Below are 16,551 nucleotides of genomic sequence, written 5' to 3' on the forward strand. Positions count from 1 at the left end.
AAAATATTAGTCCCCCTGTGTTGAAAATCAAGCGTTTAATGTTGTTCATGTGGTGTGTTTAATGCGCTTTAACACACAACATGTAAGTTGATAAGGGGACAGCATTGCTGAGTAGGCTATAGTAAAGACAGTCTCAAAAACACGCTTTGAAATCGCTGGTGTTTCTGACGTCACAAACCACCTTGTAACCAATCAGATCAACGTGTGATCGTCAACCAGTGGATCTCTGAGTGAGGGAATGAGTGGAGGCGGGGCTCATTTGCATATTCATAGAACCGCGCATACTAAATGAGGCAAGGGTGTCGAGTTACGTTCAAAAAAATCAAGGAAAAAACATTTAAATATGTAATTTGGGGGATCAAATATGCGTTTTAAGGGGTAAAATTATCGACTTCAGGGGAAATTTTTTTTTTTTGAAAAGAAATAACCCAGATAGCAAACTGACATTGAATCAACGTGGAAATATGACATCGAAACAACGTTGATCTGACATTGTTTTGCTCATCGAATTAACGTTGAACCAACGTCAGACGCGTCATTCTTTCAAAACTAACGGAAAATCAACTTGAAATCAACGCGTTGTTTCAACGTTATGAAAGCAAACCAATTTTTGAAGAATGCCGCGTCTGACGTTGGTTCAACGTTAATTCGATGAGCAAAATCAACGTTGTTTCAATGTCATGAGAGACGTCGTTTCCACGTTGATTCAATGTCAGTTTGCTGTCTGGGAAGGGTGTACGGCTTTAGAATAACAGCCGGGTGAATAAATGATTACTTAATTTTCATTTTAGTATGAACTATCCCTTTAAACTCTTTCTTTGGCATTGACGGAATTTTTCTGCAATCTGTGTTTTCCCTGTTAAACGGTAGGGGGCGCTGAAAGAGTACTGAATCTCCAGATCAAAACACAGGGGAAGAAGAAGCTGAAGCAAGCGTAATAATCATAATAACGCGATCATCAAACATTAGACAGCACATAAATCAAAACTATGTAATGTTACTGAATAAAACGTTGACCCCATGAAGAGGAAACGACTGTGAAGCTTTGAGGCATTGGTGGGGGTGATCAACACCCCCATATCAACCATCAACCCTTGCAACTTAGACCCCAAAGGTTTAGATTTTAGTATGACTATGTGAATATGCTTATGATAAGCATTTAGGAGAAAAATCACGCAGAAATATGTGTTGGAGTGTGTGTTCAGTTGCTCAAACGCTTGAGTTTTATTCTGTTTTCCAACTGTACGTTGGTCAAGAATGACATTTTATTTATTTTTTTATTTTTTATTTTATTCACACCACTACTATTGAATCCAACGTTTCATCGGCGCTTGGATTCGCTTCCGTGGTGCTGTCAGTCTGTGAGGTAAACAAAACGCTATTGGCTATTTGAAAAGGGGGAGGAGCCATTCAATATTTCCAGCCTAATTAGCTTCCTGTCTCAGTGGAAATTACGTCAACGAATCATGCACTGCGCGATCCAAGACTCTTCAGTGGGAAAAAAACCCATTAAATACGCTTTCATGATCTAATTGCAGAACTTCAGAAGTATTTGTGTGTCTGTGGTCCATGAGTGACCACAGATGGTTCAGTGCCACAGACTGAGCGAGATCATGCAGTCAATGTAATGCTCCTGAAGATCCACCATCTGTCATCAGAGCCGTCCAATGTGATGAGGAACACCAACATTACCCGCACAACACACACTTACTGACCGGCTTGTGTTCTCCCCTGAAAACAACTGAGAAGTGTTGGAGGATCACACAATAGCAAGAAAGAAGTGTAAACAGAAAGACAAAAATATCACATATATACAAACATGAAAAGTGAGTGAGAAAATGAGTAAAATCTAAGTTTATTTAATTTTAGAAAAAGCAGCAAAAAGTCTCTTACATATACAAGCCTTTCAATGAGGCAAAACCAAATCATATTCACGTGTTTCATACAGCGTAAAGTATGAGGAAAGATTTAAAGAAGCAACATGTACCCTGTTACGCAGATGAATGATTCATATGATTTATATATTTACGGACCAATGATGATGATGATTCATAGTGTTCATGGATCCTCTGGTGAAGCTTTTGCAACAGGAAAAGTCAAAAATAACGTCTGTGTGCATTATTTAATCATTTTCAAAACCATTTTTTTCATAAATCATTATGCAAATGAAACTTACAGTAACAGACAGTATATTCAAACTTCCTGTTTACAAATTACAATCACAGGAAGATGGACATTAAAATCTCCAACAATGAACAAGAAAACATTTATATCTGTAACTCATCTTTCTGGAAACACCACACCAACATCACTTTAAAGTTAAAGTGTGTAATTTCTTGACAACCTGACATCAACTTCTGACTCAACCAATGGCGTGGTTTGGGGGGCGGGACTATATGTTTGACTGACCAATGGCAGGTGTTCAGGAAAGCACTCATTACTTTTGCTGTTCCATTAGATGCAGTTTCGGACATGTTGGATCTACAGAACTATTGAATAAGAGGACGAGACGATCCTCTGGCACATAAATAATGTTTGGTAATGGTCAAACACACACAGAGGGATGGAGATGGAAACGTACATTCAGAACTGTACAAGAGCCAATGAAAAAAAAATGTAATTGAAAGCGATATTACAAGCTGCAGATGTTCTTTTTACAATTTATCCTATATGCTATATACACTAAAATAACAATATTCAAGCTGAGAGGAAGAATACTGTCAGATGAAGGCCATCGCCAGACTGATACAAGCTCTTAAAGGTGCTGTAAGCAAGCGTTTAAATGGAATAATACATAGATAATCTCACAACAGCCCAGCAGCGGTGTCACGATTCCTGATTGCTTAAAGGATTAGTTCACTTTTGAAAAAACTTTTTACTCACCCCCATGTCATCCAAGATGTCCATGTCTTTCTTTCCTCAGTCGAAAAGAAATTTAGGTTTTTGATGAAAACATTCCAGGATTTTTCTCCATATAATGGACTTCAATGGGAACCGGATGGTTCAAGGTCCAAACGATAGTGTTAATAACAGTTTCAGATGCAGCTTCAAATGTCTTTAAACGACACCAGACGATGAATAAGGGTCTTATCATGCGAAACGATCGCTTATTTCAAAGCTTATTCCAAAAATGTAACTTTTCTAAGGACAAATGCTAGCCTTGTAATATATTGTGAGGCGCGTTTGCAACGTCACGTAATACGTAATTACGTTCAAAAGGTCACGGGCGACGTAGCCGGAAATACAGAATCAAAATCGTCCGACATCGTTGTTTTACCTTTTAATTCCTTTTTTGTAAACGGCGTTTGAGTTAGTTTGCGCGTTCAACCTATGCGTTCAACTTGTAAACACTGACTCTGTACTTCTGGCTACGTCGCCCGTGACCTTTTGAACGTAATTACGTATTACGTGACGTTGCAAACGCGCCTCACAGAATGGAGAAAGGCTAGCATTTGTCCTTAGAAAAGTTACATTTTTGGAATAAGCTTTGAAACAACGGATCGTTTCGCATGATAAGACCCTTATTCATCGTCTGGTGTCGTTTAAAGACATTTGAAGCTGCATCTGAAACTGTTATTAACTGTCTTTTGGACCTCGGTTGGACCTGGTTCCCATTGAAGTCCATTATAAGGAGAAAAATCCTGTAATGTTTTCATCAAAAACCTTAATTTCTTTTCGACCGAGGAAAGAAAGACATGGACATCTTGGATGACATGGGGGTGAGTAAATTATCAGCAAAAGTTTTTTCAAAAGTGAACTAATCCTTTAAAGAGTGGTTCATTTCAGAATTAAAATCCCCCACGTCATCCGAGATGCTCAAGGTTTTTGAAGAACACACTCCAGGATTTCTCCATATAATGGACTTCAATGGGGTCCAAACGGGTCGAAGGTCCAGACGTGAGTTTCAAAGTCTCGACACGATCCAGCCGAGGAAAAAGAGTCTGATCTTTACAACAAAACACACATTTATATACTTTAACCACTAATGCTGGTCTTGCTCTCGCTGTGATGCGACACACATTACGAGATCAGGGTGAAAGGTCAAGCGGGACGTAGGCGTAAGAACAGATCTAGTGTTTACAAAGTGAACGTGCAAAGACTGAGACAAACGCCATTTACAAAAAAAAGGTAAAACATCGATTTTAAACGATTTTGAAGTTGGAGGAAAACGTAAGATGGAGTTTTTCGCTCAACCGCGGGGCCTTTCAATGTGATCACGTAATGCATGAAGTCGTGGACATCTGGACCTTCGACCCGTTGGACCCCATTGAAGTCCATTATATGGAGAAATACTTGAGTGTGAAAAGACATGAACATCTTGGATGACGGAAAGTAAATTATCAGGAAATTGTGAACTAATCCTTTAAAATGAAAAATTATGGATTTTTTTTTTGCGCGTGACAGTTCATTAGCATGCGGTGGTGACAATGGCGGATGCATAAAGTTCAATATTACGCTTAATATTACTACGTCATTTATGGTCATACAGATAAGAGTAAGACATCATTCGAAAATGTAATTTGTGTAATTTGTACACTGACAATAAAAACAAAACATTGTGCTTTTGTAAAATAAAGAACACAAACAGCCGCTTTCTGCCGTCTCGGTTTTCTTTCCGTGAAGTTTGCGGAGAGCGTCACAAAAATCAATCGAATCTCAGCTTCGTACATATATTTAGTTTATCTCCGTTCACAGAAGCGCTGCACGAGACGATGTGTGAATCCTCATGTTATGTTGTTTGTCTGCACAACTGAACAAAACACATTTTGGTATTTTGAATGGGTTACAAACACGTTCAATTTTAATTCAATTCTAATTTAACACAAGTTTAAATTTATATATAGCCTATTTATATGTATATATATATTGTGGCTCCCCCATCCCCCCCGTCAAAAAAAAAAAAAAAATTTCACTGCTACAGCCTTACAGATATCACAGAAACATGTGCTGTAAGAAATCAGAAGAAAACAGTTTTAGCCAATCAGAAACTCTCGTCTCCACCAGCCAATCGTTTATAGCGTGTTCTGTGATAAGGTGGGATTGAGTTTGCAGACTGGCTGAAAGCACCTTTAAGATCTGACAGAAGATCCTCTCAGAGTTTCAACACTGCAACCTGATCTCAGGATTAAGATGTGACACGTGTCGCTCCTCAAAACAAGGTTTTTCTTTTCTATTCATGCACTTTTTGGGTCACACTTTGAAAAACACTGGGAACGTGGTTAATTAAAGTTTAATTTGGCACAGAGACTAAATCTTTTTAATAAATCCTCTTAAATCACCACACAATGCTCCCATAATGACAGACAGAACCCACTCTAGAACATTAGAGGGAAATTCAATCTATCCATGTCTGTTTGTCCGTCTGAAAGACGTTATAGTCTTTCTACAGCATACATAATTATGAATATCAGGTAACAGTGAAAAAACACCCTCAAAACTGAGTGAGCAAATCCCTGTCCTGTCGGCCGGTTCTGAGCATCTGATTTTACCAGCATCATTCCACTGCTGCGATTCACACACCTAAATCTGCATATACGCCTGATATTACTGCTGTCACCAACAATAACATGTTCACACATTCACCTGCTGCTTTCACAGGAGTTAAGGCCCGTTCACTCCACACACGATCACTGCTAGGTTGCTAGGCGGTTGATGGGGTGTTCTGGGTGGTTGCTAGGTGGTTGCTGGGGTGCTCTGGGTGGTTGCTATGCGGTTGCTGGGGAATTATGGGTGGTTACTGGGCGGTTGCTTGGGCGTTCTGGGTGGTTGTTAGGCAGTCGCTGGGGCGTTCTGGGTTTTTACTAGGTGATTGCTGCGGTGTTCTGGGTGGTTGCTAGGTGGTTGATAGTGTGTTCTGGGTGGTTGCTAGGCAGTTGCTGGGGTGTTCTGGATGGTTGCTAGGTGGTTGCTGGGGTGCTCTGGGTGGTTGCTGGGGGATTCTGGGTGGTTGCTAGGCAGTTGATGGGGGGGGGGGTGCTGGGTGGTTGCTAGGCGGTTGCTGGGGAATTATGGGTGGTTACTAGGCGGTTGCTGGGGTGTTCTGGTGATTGCTGGGGGATTCTGGGTGATTGCTGCGGTGTTCTGGGTGGTTGCTAAGCGGTTGCTGGGGTGTTCTTGGTGGTTGCTGGGGAATTATGGGTGGTTACAAGGCGATTGCTGGGGCATTCTGGGTGGTTGCTAGGCGATTGCTTGAATGTTCTGGGTGGTTGCTGGGGAATTATGGGTGGTTACTAGGCGGTTGCTGGGGCATTCTGGGTGGTTGCTAGGCAGTTGCTGGGGCATTCTGGGTGGTTGCTAGGTGGTTTCTGGGGTTTCTGGGTGGTTGCTAGGCGGTTGCTGGGGGTTCTGGGTGGTTGCTGGGGTGCTCTGGGTGGTTGCTATGCGGTGGCTGGGGAATTATGGGTGGTTACTAGGCAGTTGCTTGGGCGTTCTGGGTGGTTGCTAGGCAGTTGCTGGGGCGTTCTGGGTTTTTACTAGGCAGTTGCTGCGGTGTTCTGGGTGGTTGCTAGGCGGTTGCTGGTGTGTTCTGGGTGGTTGCTGGGGGATTCTGGGTGGTTGCTAGGCAGTTGATGGGGGGTGCTGAGTGGTTGCTAGGCAGTTGATGGGGAATTATGGGTGGTTACTAGGCAGTTGCTAGGGTGTTCTGGTGATTGCTGGGGGATTCTGGGTGGTTGCTAAGCGGTTGCTGGGGTGTTCTTGGTGGTTGCTGGGGAATTATGAGTGGTTACTAGGTGATTACTATGGCATTCTGGGTGGTTGCTAGGCAGTTGCTGGGGCGTTCTGGGTGTTTGTTAGGTGATTAGTGGGGTGTTCTGGGTGGTTGCTAGGCGGTTGCTGGTGTGTTCTGGGTGGTTGCTGGGGGATTCTGGGTGGTTGCTAGGCAGTTGATGGGGGGTGCTGAGTGGTTGCTAGGCAGTTGATGGGGAATTATGGGTGGTTACTAGGCAGTTGCTAGGGTGTTCTGGTGATTGCTGGGGGATTCTGGGTGGTTGCTAAGCGGTTGCTGGGGTGTTCTTGGTGGTTGCTGGGGAATTATGAGTGGTTACTAGGTGATTACTATGGCATTCTGGGTGGTTGCTAGGCAGTTGCTGGGGCGTTCTGGGTGTTTGTTAGGTGATTAGTGGGGTGTTCTGGGTGGTTGGTAGGCAGTTGCTTGTGTGTTCTGGGTGGTTGCTGGGGAATTATGGGTGGTTACTAGGCGGTTGCTGGGGCATTCTGGGTGGTTGCTAGGCAGTTGCTGGGGCATTTTGGGTGGTTGCTAGGTGGTTTCTGGGGTTTTCTGGGTGGTTGCTAGGCGGTTGCTGGGGATTCTGGGTGGTTGCTAGCCAGTTGCTGGGATGTTTTTAGTGGTAAAAAATCTGACACATGTCTGAATATGAAATCTGTGCATCAGGCCGGAAGTGCTGACATCAAAACTATAACAATAACTATATTAGCATCCACACCCATGCACAATTCTATTACAAGAGCTGCAGTTTCGGTATACTTTAAATGCTCACTGTCACTTTAAATGCTCACACTCTTTAAATGCAGGATGGATTCTGATTGGCCATCAACATATTTATCATTCATCAGCTGAAAAAAAAAGTCGATCTGAAAGTGATTCCACTGATATCGTTCGATCTATATTTTTATCGTTTTCGTTATTGTTATCATGGTGTGAACGAGCCTTAAGATGAAGGTTTTAGCGCTGCAATGCACATTAATCAGGAAATCAGGATGCAAATAATATTCCTTAATTTGACGAAATAATATTTTTTGAGTGCTTCGCTCGGTCACTGTACCATGAATGCGAAAAATGATTACATTAACATTATACAGGTTAATAAGTGTAACGTTACTTAATTCATAAAAGAGTCCGTAGCAAAATAACACCCTCAGCGTATGGGTGCGCATCGAAGAGTCCGTTATACTCGCGTCGTGGAGTGTCCATGAGGGAGACCCGTGCTGCTCGGAGTGCTGTTTCCGAACGCGTTAAACGGGTTGTGATACGACGGTGAGTCGTGATGGTGTTCAGTGCCATTAGCAGCATGTTGTTTTCGGGCATCCGGCGCAATGTGGGGCATTCAGGGTGGTTGTAGGTGTTCTGGGACATTCAGGGTGGTTGCTAGGCAGTTGCTGGGCCATTCTGGGTGGTTACTCAGCGTTTATTGGGGGCATTCTGAGTGGTTGCTAGGTGGTTGCTGGGGCATTCTGGGTGGTTGCTAGGTGGTTGCTGGGGCATTCTGGGTGGTTAAAAATCCAACACGTGTCTGAACATGATATCTGTGCATAAGGCCTGAAGGTTTGACATCAAAATTATAACTACAACTATATTAGCATCCACACCAACGCACAATTCTATTATCAGAGCTGCAGTTTTGTTGTCTGTCAATTTAAATGCTCACACTCTTTAAGGAAGGATGGATTCCAATCAGCTGTCAATGTATTTATCATTCATCAGTTGGAAAAAAAGTCGTTCTGGGGTGCGTTTCCCAAAAGCATCGTTAGCCAACTATGGTCGCAAGTTGGTCGCAATTTCCATTGAACTCTATTAGTAACGACGGAACTTGCAACCATAGTTGGCTAACGATGCTTTCGGGAAACGCACCCCTGAACAGTCTTTTACATTTAAACGAATCTATATTTTTATTTTTATCGTTATCATGCTTGGCGTGAACGGGCCTTAAGATGCAGGTTTTAGCGCTGCAATGCCACGATAAATCGATAAATCGCCACACACGTTAATCAGGAAATCAGGATGCAAATAATATTCCTTAATTTGACGTAATAATATTTTTTGAGTGCTTCGGTCGGTCACTGTACCATGAATGCGAAAAATGATTACATTCACTGATCACATTATACAGGTTAATAAGTGTAACGTTACTTAATTCATAAAAGAGTCCGTAGCAAAATAACACCCTCAGCGTTTGGGTGCGCATCGAAGAGTCCGTTATACTCGCGTCGTGGAGTGTCCATGAGGGAGACCCGTGCTGCTCGGAGTGTTGTTCCCGAACGCGTTAAACGGGTTGTGATACGACGGCTGCATTCCCGCGAAAGAGCTGGGAATCATCGTGATGGTGTTCGGCGCCATTAGCGGCACGTCGTCGGGCGACCGGCGCAACGTTAGCGCGTAATCGGGCGGACAGCTCAGGTGGATCATGTCGTGGCCGTGCAGCGAATCGCAGTCGTGATCGTGATCGCGGTCGTGATCGAGTTGTTTCATCTGCAGGGACATCAACTCTTCGCTCGGCACGCGGGGAATGTCGTTCGCTAGGTTTCTCGGAGGACTGAGTCTGCGACTCGACTCTAGCCGGTGTTTGTCCTTTTTGTAGTAAAGCGCCGCGAATGCAAGGATGTTTAAGAAGAGAAGCGAAGCCCCGACGGCGATCGTCACGCTCAGTTCGGTGGAATAATCCCGCGCTTCGATGATGACCGTCCCGTCGGCGTGCTCCGATGTTTTCTGCTGATCCGACATCTGTTTGGTGTTTGCTGGAGGAGCGGGAGGATGGCGAGTGGTCGAAGGCCAGAGTTTATTGGACAAGCGTTTGGTGTAGGAGAAAGGCGTCGTGTCTTGCGGTGGGATTTTAGTCGTCGATGAGACGTACTGGAAGAGTTCGTTGATGTTGTGCAAGTGTGGCACTAACTCCAACCAGAAGGCGATTTTGGTGGCTCTGTAGTGGTCGCGAACACGAGGCTTCAGGCCGATGTGAAGGTACAGCTGGTCTTTAGGGTTGTACTTCGACCAGGCCACCTCCTCAAAGCGGTTCGGTTTAGTGTGGATGAATTTGGTGTCTTGAGGAACTGGTTGATTTGGGTCTCTGTGAAGTAGAGCAACACAGTTTGCCTTTAATGTGCATTATACAAAACTAGTCAAAAGTTTTGTATCAGCACGATTTTTTGTGTTTTTGAATGGCATTGATTTGGTTAAAAATGCAACAACAACAAAAAAACAAATACAAAAGATTTTTAACTTTCTATTCATTAAAGAATCCTGAAAAAAAAATTTCAACATTGATAATAATCATAAATGTTTCTTGAGCATAAAATCATCATATTAGAGTGATATCTGAAGGATCAAGTGACACTGAATACTGGAGTAATGAAGCTGAAAATTCAGCTTCGATCACAGGAATAAAATACATTTTAAAATATATTAAATAGAAAACAGTTATTTTAAATTGCCATAATATTTAACAATATTACAGTTGTTTTGGTGCATTTTTAATCAAACAAAACCAAAAAAACATTAAAAATCTTACCGATTCAACATTTTTGACTGGTAGTGTATATTAGAAGTGTAAAGATACCCACATCACGATTCGATACACATCACGGTACGATATTATTGCGATACTCCAAGACATATGGTAAAAGGTTAACAAAAAATGTACCGTTGATTAAAATGCTAAATCTGGTTTTACATTTTAGGTGTAAATGAATAGAGTTGGACTTGGTGCTGTAACCCAATGTTGATGATTCTGAAGCTGAAAATATTCAGCTAAATATATTACATGAAATAACCATGAATCATTTTTTTCTATATCACAGAACTGTATATTCGTCAATAAAAAGACGTCATTAAGAGGAAAATAAAAAGCAACATGATTTCTGTTTCAATGTTGATTTTTTCGTTAATTTGAATTTAATTTAGGTTATTTTGATGTATTAATAATAATGTACTCTTCCTTTCAAAATCAATTTCAATCAAATTTAAATTCCTGTGGCAAGTCCGTATCTTGATTTACGAATATTTAGGTATTGGTAAAGAAAAACGAGACAAATGATCTCACGGCAATTCGTACGAATTTTACAAGGTGGCTAATTCGTATGAATTCGTACGAATGACCTACACCTAACCCCGCCCCTAAAACTACCCATCACATGGGTTTAGACAAATCATACGAATTCGTACGAGTGAGGTACGAATTAGCCACTTTTTAATCACTCGTACGAATTGGTCGTGAGATAGCGATGTTTTTTCTCCCACTAATTCGTTTAGTTCATGTAAACACATGCGTCATCATGTACTCACCCAGTTTTGGCAAAGTTCGTCCAGTACGTCATGACGACGGCGCTCAGCATAATGTCATTCTTGGAAAAGTTGCAGTTGAACAGATCCGTGGGTCCGATCATGGGAATGCCGAAAACATACGGAAGCTCGTCTCCGTGTGCAGAATCGGCCCAGGCGGGTTTCATATCGCTCTGGCAATGGTGGTAAAAGGCGTAAAAGTACGTGGGCGACCCGTATTGAGCGTGCAGATCCGCTGTGGCCACGGCCGGCGCCACCCACTGGTGATCCGTGAAAAGCGCAACCAACGTTTTCCTGCGCATCTCCGGGTTTTCCCTGTCCGCCCAATCCGTGTACATGAACTTTATGGTTTCCCGCAGGGTATCTTTTCCTTCCGGATAGCCGTACAAGTGGTCGACGAATTCAGAAATTGCGAACTCAAAGTCGTTTCCGGTTATTCTGTCCTCGCTGTCTAAGATCCCGTCCACGAACTTGTATCCCTCGCCCTGGTTGACTCCCAACATGATGTCGTAGTTAAGGAACTCTCCTTGCTCCATGAGGATCTGCGGGTCGTCCGGAATGACGTCTCCGTCGATCACGGGCCCGAATGCGATGTGGTATTTGGCAGGGGTGATGTTTTGTTCGATGAGCTCCTTGTAGTTTTTGTTTTGGAGGCATTGGACCAGCTCCACCGTGTCGTCCTCGTTGCAGCCGACCTTCTCGGCCAGCATGCGTGTGTATTTGGCCGGCTGGTAGTTGACGGCCCAGCTGGAGAGAGCCGTGCCACTCTGAATGATTGCTTTCTGAAACAGATCTGAGACACAAACACACACTGTTAGAGAGTCATGAAACACACATTCATGATTTAAGGATTTTTCTGTTGACTGTTTTTTGAAAGCCAAAATGTTTAAGTCCTCCTGTGGTGAAAATCCAGCGTTTAATGTTGTTAATGTGTGTATGTGGTCTTTTTAATATGCTTTAACACACACCATGTGTAAGTTGATACACATTGAGGATTGAGTATTTCCTCCTTAAAACTGCAGTGAACCAAAGACACAAACCACCTTGTAACCAATCAGGTCAACCAGTGGATCTCAGAGTGAGGGAGTGAGTGGAGGTGGGGCTCATTTGCAAATTCATAGAACCGTGCATACTAAATGAGACGAGGGTGTCGAGTTACATTCAAGATATTTTAAGGGATGAAGACAATTTGGTTTTAAGGGATAAAACGATTGATTACAAGGGGATTTTAAACATTTCCAGGAGAAGCAAAATTACTAAGTGTGAAAACACATAAAAAAAGATATTAAGTCTTTACTGCTGAAAAAAGTTTATGTTAAATCAAGAAGAAAAACAAAATCAGCCAATGGGGTCAGAAAAATGTAATTAATTCAAAGGGAAAACAAGATTATTTTACTGACCCATTGCCAGATATTTGTTCTTGTTTTAAGCATAAACATAAACTTTTTTCAGTATAAAATACTAAATATCTTCAGTCATTTTGCTTCCCCAGTAAATGTGTCTTGAATTTGATACAAGAATCAGGAAAGACGACAAGAAAACATTTTTTTTTTTGCTGTGTAATATTTCACTGTAAAATTAATTTAAAAAATCAAGTGTTTAAGAAATATTATGATACATTTTTATGCATGTTTTTTAACTGTAAAATGACAATACAAACATTTCTGCCTTTCTTAATTTCTTTAAAACGTTAAGCCTTTATTCTGACAGAAAACAGCAGGGATCCTTAAAGCTTCTCTCTTGTTTATCCTCTAATTACAAGTATTAGATGTTTGCCGCACGTTTCATTCCTAAATGAAGGTTAAATCGTCTTAAACTCAGATCAGATGCAGTTGAAGTTCACGTTGAGCCGCTTTTACAGTTAGAGAATAGAGACAACACACACCCATCACTCATTAAGAGAATAGGGACGACCCGTTTAGACCAGCGCCGGGAGCACCGACCATTTGTCCCGTGGATTCGGACATGCCATGAGTGCACCTTTAGACCATGAGCATAACAGGGCCCTTCAGCTTACACACCTTCAGAATAGTGTGAGAGGGTGAGCAGACTGACGCACGAGGCTCCTGCTCCCGAGCCGAAGATGGTCACTCGCTCTGGATCGCCGCTGAAGGCCTGGATGTTCTCCTTCACCCAGCGCAGGGCCTGGATCTGGTCCAGGAGACCGTAGTTCCCCTTCGCCGCCTGATCTCCAGTGCTGAGGAAACCTGCAACACAATGGCATCTGGAAGATCACCAACTGGACACACACACACACACACACACATATTACTGATTCAGCATCACTGAATTAGGTGCAGGGCTATTATCAGTATATCTACAGTATATACAGGGTTTGAAATGAACACGTGGAAAATGTGGGTAAAATGCTCTTTTGAGGGTAACACTTTATAAGGGTAAATTATATTTACTCACTTTGCTGGGAAGTTCGTGTAATTCTGCACAGATTTATCCTCATGATATATTAAATACAGCGTATTGCAGAATCTGCTCATTTCTGGCATACTTGAACACACTACACAACAAATAACGGTGCGCTTGTTCACTTGCATTGAAGTAATAGCGAATATTATTTGACAACATATTTTAGTAAGTCCTAAATATAAAAAAAAAAACTGTAATTGAACAAATGCTAATAAACTACTGTAACACTCCAATAAGGCAAGAGAGGCAGTGAGAAGAAAATTTACACTATAAATATAAAATATTGTGCACATGCACTCAAACAGAAGATATAAAAATGTAAAAAAAAAATAAAAATCATTCAAAATATGTATAAAAAATATTTAACCGTATATTATACAAAAATAACACTGATTAGGAGTCTTAATCTAAAATAACAGTTTTTTATTGTCATCAATAGAAAACGGTTCATTAGATTACTTAAAGCTACACTGTGTAACTCTTTTAGTTTATTCTTAGCTAAAAACACTTAGTTCTTTCAAAAATATATGTGCTCATTAATTTGTTCAAGTAATAAAGTATTCTCGTGAGTGTGTAATATGCCATTGAAAATACATACACTCTTAGAAGAAAAGGTTCTATATAGAACCTTAAAAGGTTCTACCAGCGCTACGTATTTGGAACCCTTAAAAGGTTCTATACACGCTTAAAAAAGGGTTCCTCTGGGTTCTATAGAACCCTGGGGTTCCATACATGGCTAATAGAACCTTTTACAAAAAAAAAAAAAAGATTCTATATAGAACCATTTTGGAGTTTCATATATGAAGCGGGGGATGGAACCATTTTTGGTTCTAAATAGAACCATTTCTGCTAAGAGTGTACGGGTAAGGGGTTCTAATGTCGGTCGCCATGTTGAAAGTACATTAGCCAAAGAGGGACATAAGCTTGCCTTTCGCGTTTACATTTGAGTTAACACTCATGGACGAGGTCGAACCGGAAGCCATGTTAATCTTGGACTACATTGGCCACCGTAGGAGTTAAAACGAAATCAGAATTGAGAGGAACAGAAACTAATATTCACTGGATGGTCGTATACCTTTTCGCCACTAGATGGGGGTAAAAATCACACAGTGTAGCTTTAAATGTTTTAAGAAATGGAAAATCACTGAAATATTATTATTTTAAGGCATTGCTGGGTGAAAAAAAAAATGTTTAAGTTATTTTTAAGTTTCAGCACCTCACACTGTATATTATGAACATCACAGGCAAAAAAATGTCTCGTTTCCAGCACAAATATCTAAATATTCTTATATCAAGACAAATTTACCGGAGAAACAGAATGACTCAAAATGTATTCAGGTATTTCTTCAAACAAAAGATGTAGGAACATTGGTTTTGACACATTATTTATGATCATATTGCTCGTTCTAACAGAAGCGCTAAAGCATTTTCAATCGTTCTCAAAGTGCGTTATCAGGATAAGCTCAAGATATGAAACGGCAAACTCAATTTCCCCCGAATCTGCCCTTGAGGATCTCCACTATCATCACTCATAAACGCGTGTAGATTAGCGGCGCGTTAAACACCTGTTAAAGCTTCTTCACCAGCGCTCGCTCAGAAGTGCAATGGATGTACAAGAGGTGGATTGTGTGTGTTATTTATTGATGAGCTTCATCCATCATCTTTCTGCGTCATATACACACATCTCTGAGGCGTTTCATTATTAATTCCAGATAAAAACCGCTTGGGCTGACCTTCACCCATGATGCATATATCTCCTGACTCCAGGCCAGCGCTTGATAAAGGTTAATTGAAGTCCTCTTCAGTGATGTAGGACTTTCAACTGGGCAATTTATTCCTGAGCAATAAACACTTGGCCTCGTCCTTCAATGAGCCGCGCAAACATTAAGACAAAGCGTCGGCTGTTAAACACCTCTGGTTATCTGTGACGGAGGACTGATCCAGGAACTGCAGCATGCGATGTCTAATGAGAGGACTCTGGTGTCATCTGTGGAGTTTGTGGCAAAATGCCGAGCGTTTGTCACACGCTAAACGTCCCTCGTGTTCCCGTCAGCTGTTTACACATTATTAAACATATATCATATGTGCAGATCAGCCTGCCATTGATAAAACCATAAAAAATGTGTTGCGTGAAAGAAAAACTGAAATATATTAAAATCAGCTTGTTTCTAAGGCTTGGATTTTGAACAGATAAAATATGAAAAAAAAAATAATAAAAATAAAGACATGAACTAACATTTATTTGATCAAAAATACAGTAAAAATTGTGAAATATTATTAGAATTTAAAATATCTGTTTTGATATTTTAAATTCGAATATTTCGAAATTAAAATTCGAAATTTGAATATTGTGCAAAAGTTCAGTGATTCAACTTAAAAGGTGAAACTAATATATTATATAGACTCATTACATGCAAAGTGAGATATTTCAAGCCTTTATTTGTTATAATCTTGGTGATTATGACAAATATGAACTGTTTTCAACACTGATAATAATCATAAGTGATTTCTGAAGGATCATGTGACACTGAAGACTGCTGAAAATACACAGGAATAAATTACACTTATTATATATTCACATAGAGAACAGAAATTTTAAATTCTAATAATATTTTACAATTTTTACTGTATTTTTGACCAAATAAATGTCGCCTTGCAGAGCAGAAGATCCTTTCAAAACATTAAAAATCTTCCCAACACCAAACCATTGAACGGTGGTGTATTTCAAATCAACTCAGTTTCTACTATGTGCTTTTGTTCCAAAACAGCAGAACAGAAATAGAAAGTAAAGAACATAAAAATAAAAGCTTTAATTGAGCTCTGTTATCTGCAGACGACAGCATCGCACACACACACACACACACACGGATCAGTGAATTACGTCCATGTATTTTACATCAATATTTTGACATGAAGTGTCAGTAGAGTTTCTCTGTGAGAGGATGAGACGAAGAATATGAGACACAGCTTGTTCAAACACACTGTCAGATGAAGACGGGTCTTTCTTTTCTTCGAGTCTTGATCTGCTACAGCGTCAGTCACTCTGTCCCTGCAGGAAAACACTCGGAGTCTGTGGTTATCTCTCTGAAGCACTGAACACTCGAATATCTACA

The 16,551-nt window shown here is 41.0% G+C and overlaps 1 protein-coding gene across 1 annotated transcript in view; it reads right to left on the reverse strand.

Moving 5' to 3' along the window:
- Positions 1 to 1,837: 1,837 nt before the first annotated feature.
- nlgn4xb (neuroligin 4 X-linked b) overlaps positions 1,838 to 16,551 on the reverse strand; it is a 34,406-nt gene continuing 19,692 nt past the window's right edge. The window contains exons 4-6 of the mRNA XM_039669994.2: positions 13,036 to 13,221; positions 11,018 to 11,807; positions 1,838 to 9,803 (exon numbers count right to left, since the gene is read on the reverse strand). Coding sequence (XP_039525928.2) covers positions 8,936 to 9,803; positions 11,018 to 11,807; positions 13,036 to 13,221 — 1,844 coding nt within the window. The 3' untranslated portion in view covers positions 1,838 to 8,935. The remainder of the gene's footprint in view (positions 9,804 to 11,017; positions 11,808 to 13,035; positions 13,222 to 16,551) is intronic.

This window comes from Pimephales promelas, chromosome 7, assembly GCF_988280905.1.
Source record: "Pimephales promelas chromosome 7, fPimPro1.hap1.1, whole genome shotgun sequence".
Classification (NCBI taxonomy): domain Eukaryota; kingdom Metazoa; phylum Chordata; class Actinopteri; order Cypriniformes; family Leuciscidae; genus Pimephales; species Pimephales promelas.